The 9,105-nt window shown below is 41.2% G+C and overlaps 1 protein-coding gene across 1 annotated transcript; it reads left to right on the top strand.

Annotated features, from left to right (window-relative positions):
- Positions 1 to 5,694: 5,694 nt before the first annotated feature.
- LOC144703186 (protein RADIALIS-like 6) lies at positions 5,695 to 6,588 on the top strand. The gene has a single exon (XM_078575300.1). The coding sequence runs from the start codon at positions 5,836 to 5,838 to the stop codon at positions 6,067 to 6,069; it is 234 nt and encodes a 77-aa protein (XP_078431426.1). The 5' UTR covers positions 5,695 to 5,835; the 3' UTR covers positions 6,070 to 6,588.
- The last annotated feature ends 2,517 nt before the right edge of the window (positions 6,589 to 9,105 follow it).

Raw genomic sequence — 9,105 nt, 5'->3', positions numbered from 1 at the left:
TTTTAAAACATTTGTATTAGTGGTCTTAAGAGGGGACCCCTTTCCTAAGGGGCTTCCCCCTCTTTTGGTCCCTCCTTAGGGCCCAACACCCTCCCTACATAAGGGAAGGAGAGGGCGCCCTAAGAGTTAGAAAGACTTTGAATTTTTGGAAAGAAAAGTATCCCGTTCCGTCCTCTTGTGAGAGGAAGAAGAAAATAGAAAAAAAGGAAGAAAAAAAAGAGAGTGAGAGAGAGAAGGGTGGATCAGGAACAGGGCCAACAGCCGTCGCCCGTCCCCTGTTTCGCCGAGTCCCATTCTTTTGGGACTCCGCCAACGGAACCCTAGGCGCTGCCATACGCCGCCGCCGCTCGCGCCGGCATCGCCATGCCGCTCCCTCTTGCGCCGCCATCGCCACGCTGTCGCCGCTCGCACCGTCGTGCCGCCGCTAGAGCTGCCGCACTGTGCCGTCCTCATCACCGTCGTCACCCGCACCGTCGACGCGCTGCTGTTGCGCCATCTCGATGTCCACGATGCCGTTGATTGTGCCGCCGCTGCTGCCGCCGCTCGCGCTTCGCACCTCTCTCTTGTCGACTCCACTCCTGCACCACCGCTTCTGAACCGTGCCATGCCGCCAGTCGAGAGACGTCGTGCCGCCACTGACACTGCTCCACCTATCCTGCCCACTGGTAAGTTCGCATCGACGGGTTTACGACTCCGGGACGGCATCACCAAGAGGTACCTTGTTCCTCTAACCCGCCCGTTAATAATCCATTGTCGTATATCTCTTCAATTTGCAGTCCACCACGCTCGGGATAGAGTAGGTGAGAGTATAACAAACACGAGAGTGTCCAAAGAGCGTCTTCCCTAGGTACGGGCCGAGCCTGTCTGTTACGTGAGAGCACCGATGGACTTAACCCGTTCGGTGATACAGATTCCTTCATCGCTCCGACGAGGGTCAGGAGGTCACTGTCACCGTCATCGGTCGCCCGCCCCGAAGCACGGAGCCCGGCGAATCCCACGAGTCGGGGCCTGCACGTACCGTCACCCAAGCTTGCATCACATCCAATAGTCACATTTCGGTAGGTCCACACTGACAGACGCCGTCTTCGATGACCTCCGCGTATTATCACCCTCGGTATCCGAGCATTGCCCTCGGATACCTTCCCTCGGGATGACGACTCTGCTATCGTCCCGCATCACGGGCGGCCTGGTAGAGCACGGCGTTCGACAATGTGCAGAGTTGACCGAACGTAGCGACGTCGACACGGCCGCATGCAACGAGGACGTGCAGGTGAGTGGCCACGGAACTGCACTTCGAGTTGTCGGTGGTGACACAAATCAACAGAGCAATGGCGAGTTGGGTAGGCACGGCCGAGGGAGGAGAGCGGTGGCTTTCTCGCTTCTCCCTTGCTCCTTCCCCTTCTCCTTGCTCTTCTCTTTCTCTCTCTTGTTCTTCTTCGTCCTTCCTTCCTTCACGGTGAGGCCAAGCAAAACAACGAAAACACTTCCAAAAGATATTACCTGGTCTAACCTCTCCTAGGGTGCCACTCTTCCCTTATAAAGGGGGAAATAAATGGGCCCTAGAGAGATCCATAAGGCGGGGGGGGTAATATGGTCCACTAAGGGGGGGCCCTTATATAATGGGCCCCAATTACAACCAAATAAAAACAAAAATAAAGGGCATAGAAGATGGCAGGTAGGGATGCATGATGGACACTTCACGACTCGACGAAAATGACTAGACAAGACCGAAAACAAAAACGCAACTAAACGAAGAGGACGAAAGAAACCAAACACAATAAAGACATGAGCGATATTTCACCCGGAATATTCGAATCCGGGTGTCTTCTTGTCGCCTTAGTGTGCCAATCGGACGGAACGCTAACTGGCGGCCCGTCGATAATGAGGATGCCGGTGCTGAAGACGTCTCTGAGGGGGCGGGCTGGCATGCTCCATCAATCAGCCGTAGGGCCTCACTTAAACTCTTTTTCTTATGTTATTATTATGATTATTATTTTCAAAGTATATTTTAACCTCAAAAAAATAAAATATCATCCGAGAGAAAATAGGTAAACACATTAAACTAATAATAATTAAAACATATTTTGAATGAAAATTAATGGGCCTGAAAATTATCTAAAAATTATATTGAAATGTGTTTTTTGAATGAAATGACCATTTAATGCATTAAATGGGTATTCATAATTAATATTTGTAGAATTTCATCCCGCATTTTGGGTTCATCATATAGATGACAAAATAGATAACACATTCATGTTTTATTGAGTGATGTATATTTTGTATTGGAGAATTTATTCAAGTATTCCAAACCGATTGAATAGGATTTAGTATACACAAAAATATTCTCAACCAAATGATTAAGAAACTCTAATAATGTGAGGTTTTACTCTTTTAGAAAATTTTAGAGGAAGGATGAATGCGGCATCTTTACAAGGATTCCTAAGTTCTAATTAAAATTTAAGTGTCAAGAAGACATATGCGGAAAAGGTAAACCAAGTAATAGGTAATGAATGTAATTATTAAATGAGGAATGACTTGATGTATCTAAACAAGTTCATAATATTGCATGATCCATTATGGGAAGTATTCTATACCGGTGCTTCAAAATTAAAACTATCTCCTAGCAAGCGTATAGCCACAATATTTAAAAACTCCAAACCCAAAACAATATTATCTGTAAACCGCTTCCCAACCATACTTACCTAGGCTTATGGAAAACCAATTTTCCAAGACTAGTTGTATTAGGTTGCTTAGGTCCTCTAGGAAATGTTTCTTTTTCAAAATCCATCTACTCAAATGTATTATCATTAAGTAACATGCTCAAAATATTTCTTTTCACTCAAAACACATGGTCCAATAAAATGTTTTTATAGTTTTTTTTGAATGTGCTATCAAGTTACTCAAGTAAATGGATAATTATTCAATAAATTTGAATACATATTTAGTATGTTACAATATCAATCAATAACAATTAGCTGCATCAAATCAGCCCAATTTTGCGAAGTCCAATTACTTACAATATTCACTAAGTTGTAAATAAAATTTAATTTTATAAAATGTATTTTGGTTAGTAAAATTCACTTAAATCCAGTCTCACACTTTCCTTTGATGTTTTATTTAAGAATACCTTTCAAACTAAAATTTTAACTGAAGATTAGGTTCAAAATATATAAAAGGACTGTCTGAACCTTAAATTTCCCTTACGTTTATAAATTCACATATCCTAAAGGTCTTATTCAACAAGTAAAAAGCTATAGATATTTAATTGATAGATGGGATTGTTATTTTTGAGCTGTATACAATAAAATTTGGAGAAATATTTATTAATTGAAGACTTAAAACAATAATACGAAAATAAACTATGTTTTTAGCCAAATGATTCATCCATTTATATTATCTGTCGTCAAAAGCATTGAATACTACATACCACAACATGATATTTCTACTTATTGGGTTAAATATTAGCCATTGAAATGTTGTACATAGGGTTTGAGAGTCCAGGTCTGGTCTGGGTTTTTAGCAAAGACCTAGACCTTACCTAAAGTTTGTCTGGTTCCGGTCCATTCTTGTTTGGTCCCCATCCAGTCTGATCTGGTCCCAGTCTAGTCAGGTTGAATAATTAATATCAAATTTAAGTTGATCGTTATGTTGAATAGCAATATAACAAGCTTTAGAATACTTGGTGGATTGTCCCTTTGCCTCCCTTCTTTCTTCCCCACTCTCTCAATCTCCCACTCTATATCTTTTTCCCTCCACACATCCATTTCTTCATGGAGAATTATTGGAGTGAATAGAGAAGGAAGAAAAATTGAATTCACGGAGAGGTTTTGATGGGTTCTTGCAGCTTGATGTCGAAGAAGAACTCCTCTTTGTTAAGTGGGTCAAATAAGCTGCGCTATGCTGAACTAATAGTTTGAGAATTTTATGAAAAAATTAAATAAATATTTACTAATTTAGTTTCAGTTCCGGTCCGGATTGACTCTTGGACTTAAAGCTTCACAAAAACCGGTCCACCATCAAATGGATGAACTACGGTTCTGATTTGGTCTAGTCTAACTGGCCCTCGGTCCTAACTGTCCAACCCTAGTTGTCATTCAATTCAGGTTTTAATGAATTATCCTGATGATGAACATTCGATTACAATCATAACTGAATAATACACATGTTACTTCATTTATGATGCTTTTTGTAAAATACTTGTTAACATAATAGATGATGTTACTGCACATAAATGTTAATTTCAGTAAATTTAAGAATAATATATTTAAACCGTATGACTGTTGAAAAATAATTTAACAATTTTTTGAGCAAAATTTCGAGAAAAACTCTTCTTGGTTTAGTAATGGTTTCCATACTAATTTTTCATTTCCTGCTTAACATGACACAAACAAGTGAATTTTGCTTTTATTTGAACTCCATAAGGGAGGGCTATTCTTTTTCAACTTAGCTACTACGATTCCAAATTAATGGTTATAGATACATTTCGGCAATTGTAAGGACCTGGAGTGCATCTAAAAAAAAGTACATCCATCTTACCAACTTGGTATTTTGTGTTTATGAACGAGTAGAAAACATCGACAGCTGAGCGTAACGCGTCAATTTTAATCGATGAGATAAACTAATCTAAATTACACGCCGCTTTTACAGACTCTCATAACATGAGTAAAGGGCCGACGACTCTTCTGGAACGATACCATTCTTTTATTCTACATGCCGTTCTCCAGGCATATTGAGATATATATATATACAACTAAGTTCCAGAAGCAAACAAGAGAAAATTCAAGATAGCTTCTTCGAGGGTTTCCCCATTCAAAATCAGACGTGAGGGTTTACTCTCATCCCCCGCTCAAGTAGTTAAGTTAAACAATGAAAATATAGGTTTTTTTTTATCATTTTGACTTTTTTTAGAAAAAAAAACACAAAAGAACTAGTCTAAATCCGTTGAGTTTGGTTCATGAACTTGCTAGGTTCTTCATCGTTGATACACAGGTGTTTTTTTTTGCAGAACTACAGAAATATGCGTCCACTTGGACTAAGTATTACTTTGCGTTTAGTTTATTCTGAAATGTATTTTTCTACGTTTTGACGGTACGGTGCAAAGATTCCTCTCTCTCTCTCTCTCTCTCTCTCTCTCTCTTCTAACTTGAAACAAGAAGATCTCGCCTTTGAAAATGACTAAAATACATTTGAAAATAGCAATTCAGAGACAGAGCCTACCTTCTACGCTACGTAGCTAATATGATAACTAAATACACAAATTATAACCATACAAATAAATATGCAAACACTCGAGCACAAAAAAGTATAAAATAATGGAACAAAACACTTTGCTTAAATGAAATATCTTCATCCCACTATTTTGATAATTGAAATGCTTTATTTACAGTATAAATGATAGCTGCCGTTGAACATTGCGGGGGGCACAACCCAATTACATGTAATCCAGGGGTCAAAATTGAGCTCGAGAGATCTTACGAATATGTGGCCTCTTTGTTCTCTTCACCAAACTAAAGTCTCCATCAAAAAAAGCGTCTCCATCGCCGCCAGCTCGGACATAAAACGATTGGCCTACCCGAGATAAGTCTTACAATATATTCCAGCATATTCAAAAGTTAACTGCATATATAAACACATTCGGCGACCGTCTAGAAACGTAGATAGTTGATTTAAAGCCATCATCAAGGCTCCATTAAGATTCATCGTCTCTCTCTTTATCTTTCTCTCCCTCTCTCTCTCTCTCTCAATCAATTCTATTCTTCCGCTGGTCTATCGTTGATAGAAGAAACGATTTCCTCAGAGAACATCTCGATCTTCAATCTTACTTGAAGAAAATACATGGGTTCGTCGAGAGGGCAGTGCAGCGGCTTATCGTGGACAGTGGAGCAGAACAAACGGTTCGAGAGAGCACTGGCGGTCTACGACGAGGATACTGCGGACCGCTGGCACAACGTAGCGCGCGCAGTGGGGAGCAAGTCCGCCGAGGAGGTGAAGAAACACTACAAAGTTCTGATGGAGGACTTGAAAACTATCGAGTCCGGCAGAGTTTCTCTCCCAAACTACCGCAACTGATGTCCACCTGAGACTATTTTTTAAATCATCCTTGGGTGGTGTCTCTCTCTCTCTCCCTCTCTCCCTCTCTATCTGCGTTTTTGTCCCTCTCTCTCTCTCTCTATCTTCATCTCTGTCTCTCTCTGTCTAGCTTGGTTTCACTCTCTCTATCTTCGTCTCTGTGAGTCTCGGTCTCTGTCTCTCTCTATTTCTCGCTCTCTCTCTTGGTGTCTTTCTCTCTCTCTCTCTCTCTCTCTCTCTGTGGAGCTCTCTCTCTTTCTCTCTGGACACTCAGTCCGCTTAGTTCTCTCTTTCTCTCTGTTTGGTTCTCTCCATCTCTCTCTCTCTATCTCCATGGCTCTCTCCCTTTTTCTCTTTGTCTCTCTTTTTTTTTTTTCTTCTTTCCACGTATCGCTTTTCGCTACGTTCTTCATCGCTCAGTAAGCTGCAGGATTCTGGTTGTTCCTCTGTGAAGAAGGCCCCCATGGAAGAGACTGCTGTAAATATGCTAAAGCATTTTGTTATGATGAAAGTTTGAAAAATTTCTTGGGGATGATTCATTTTGCAGCTATCTTGGAGCGTGCAGAGAACTTGAAATGTAAAGCAGCTCTCAGTTCAAGTGTAGCCCTGAATGTCTACTGAGGAACTGATAGATAGAAGAGAAGAGGAAGTAGCTTAAAGCCCACCAGTTAGTTACTGAGAAATCCCATATTTTGCAGTTATCAAATGGGTGCCGAGAATTTTTCCGGTACTCGAGCGAAAACCCTGCGGATTTCCTTCATCCAATTCTTGCTCAGTTACGCTACTAGATTGCCTAAAACCAAGCACGCCATTGGAGATATGAGATAGCGTATGCGTAGTCGGCACTGCATTGAGAGAGAGAGAGACCCAAAAAGAGAATGAGAGAGAAAGACAGTGTCCGAGAGAGCACGAAAGAGAGAGAGTGAGTGAGTGAGTGAGAGGATGGGAAAGCCAAAGAGAGAGAACGAGAAAACAATGCCCAATAGAGAGCACAAGAGAGAGACAGAGCGAAAGAGCAACATAATACTGTGCCCGAGAGAGAGCACGCGAGATAGAGAGAGAGAGAGAGTGTGTGTGTGTGTGAGAGAGAGAGAGAGAGACAGTGCCCGAGAAAGAGCAAGAGAGAGAGAGACAGTGCCCTAGAAAGAGCAAGAGAGAGAGAGACAGTGCCCTAGAAAGAGCAAGAGAGAGAGAGACAGTGCCCGAGAAAGAGCGAGAGAGCCCAAGAGAGAGAAATAAAAGATAGAGCAAGAGATAGAGACACTGAGAAAAAGCAAAAAGAGAGAGAGAGAGAGAGCACAAGAGATAGAAGACGAGATAGGGAGAGCGAGAGAGAAAGAAAGATAAGGAGATCAATAGAGATCCCCAGGGAAAGAGAAATGCAGGGAGAGAGTCTGTTAGAGAGAGAGGGTGTGTGTCTTTAAGAGAGAGAGAGTAAGAGAGAGAGGTTGTGTGTGTCTGTAAGAAAGAGAGAAAGAGCCGCTGAATTTTGATGGACCAATGTGAATGCGTTGAAGTGAACGCATTAAAGTGCAGAGCTCTCGGTTGGGCTTATACTGAAACCAGGCACCTTTTTAGAAGTCGACTCAAGATTTTTTCAATAGATTTAAAAACTTTGACTACGATGGAATATGAGTTAACCCAATCTCTTCAAGGCCATTCGTTCTCAAATCAGAACTGGAGGTGATAAAGACGTTTGCATATCTTGGTGAAGAGAAGAGCCCACACGTTTGCAGATGGCTCAAGTGTCAAGAACCATCCATGGATGACGAGATCTGGCTGACCTATAACACAATTTCTGTGGGTCTCACTTTGTTCAGTATCACCTCTGACTTTAAGAGAGGATAGGCCAAGGAGATCCTGTCTATCACCCTCTCTGCTATTACCCTTTTCCAAATTTTCAGATTATCTCATCTCCACATTTTTGCACAAAGTCCCCATAGATCAGTGTTTTGAACTGACCTTTAATTCCTAAATTTATAAAGTTTTGTGACTTTTTTACATCATAAGTTTAGCAAACTAATGCACGCATCCTTTGTGATCAATTGCTTAAACCAAAAGTTCGTTGAACCACGAAGTGTCCATGGAACAGGGTTTCAGGATCGACTTTTCAACCTTATTTTTTCGAAAAGTCCTGTATTTTTTAAGTTAATTGTTTAGATTATATCTGGAATTTAATGGAACTGTCTCTACTCCAAATTGTAAGCTTATGATTTAAAAGATATTCTTTCGTGTCGAACCTTCATGTAAATAAAGAACTTAAAATTTATACTCTACGACCCAATCACTTATTGAAATGTATTATCTCACTTTCGAAGAACCAAAAAAAAAATTCCATTTTTCAGAAAACCCGCGTTGGATTCCTGGCGGTGCTGACTGTGGATATTATCATCAGGAGAAATTCAAGCCTAAGCTCGTTCCAGAAATACCGCGTCGCATATGTTTAGACAGGACAGAAAAAGGAGCTGGCCATGTTACAAAGTCTTCCATGGGCCCATGCACACCTCCTGGCATATTGACAACAATTAATGTATGGAGAACATGGTCAAAGTGGGAGAAATCTATTATAACATGTTCGTCTTCGTTCCTTGTATTTATTATATATCGTCCCCGCGCGCATGCGAGGAGTTTCTTATTGCAACTTGGGAGAGGCGGAGAAATTTATTATAACCTGTTCGTCTGTACTATGCCACCAAAACAAGCAAAGTACATAGAGAATTAAATAATGCTCAAGCAATCATGACAACGACATCGTTTCTTCTCATCGGTCTGTATCCAACCCATTTCATTTCTGTAGATCTGATGCGAGGAAACGATAAAATACGTATCAATGACGGCGGCCCGTATTATTTAATGAACCAAACTCAGAGGATGGAAAGGACAACACGTACCAGAGCTAGCCAGCAGTCGTTCATAATTTCGATGTGTGAATGAGCTCCGCTATCCATATTTCCTTCTAATTCCGAATCGCAGCAAGAAAGTCGGTGTTCTGCCAAAATAGATTTTTGCTGATCCTCCACGTCTTTAAAATATCTG

The sequence above is a fragment of the Wolffia australiana genome, chromosome 5 (assembly GCF_029677425.1).
Source record: "Wolffia australiana isolate 7733 chromosome 5, ASM2967742v1".
In the NCBI taxonomy this organism is placed as follows: domain Eukaryota; kingdom Viridiplantae; phylum Streptophyta; class Magnoliopsida; order Alismatales; family Araceae; genus Wolffia; species Wolffia australiana.
The sequence above is the reverse complement of the archived record's forward strand: the minus strand, read 5'-3'. Positions and strand labels throughout refer to the sequence as shown.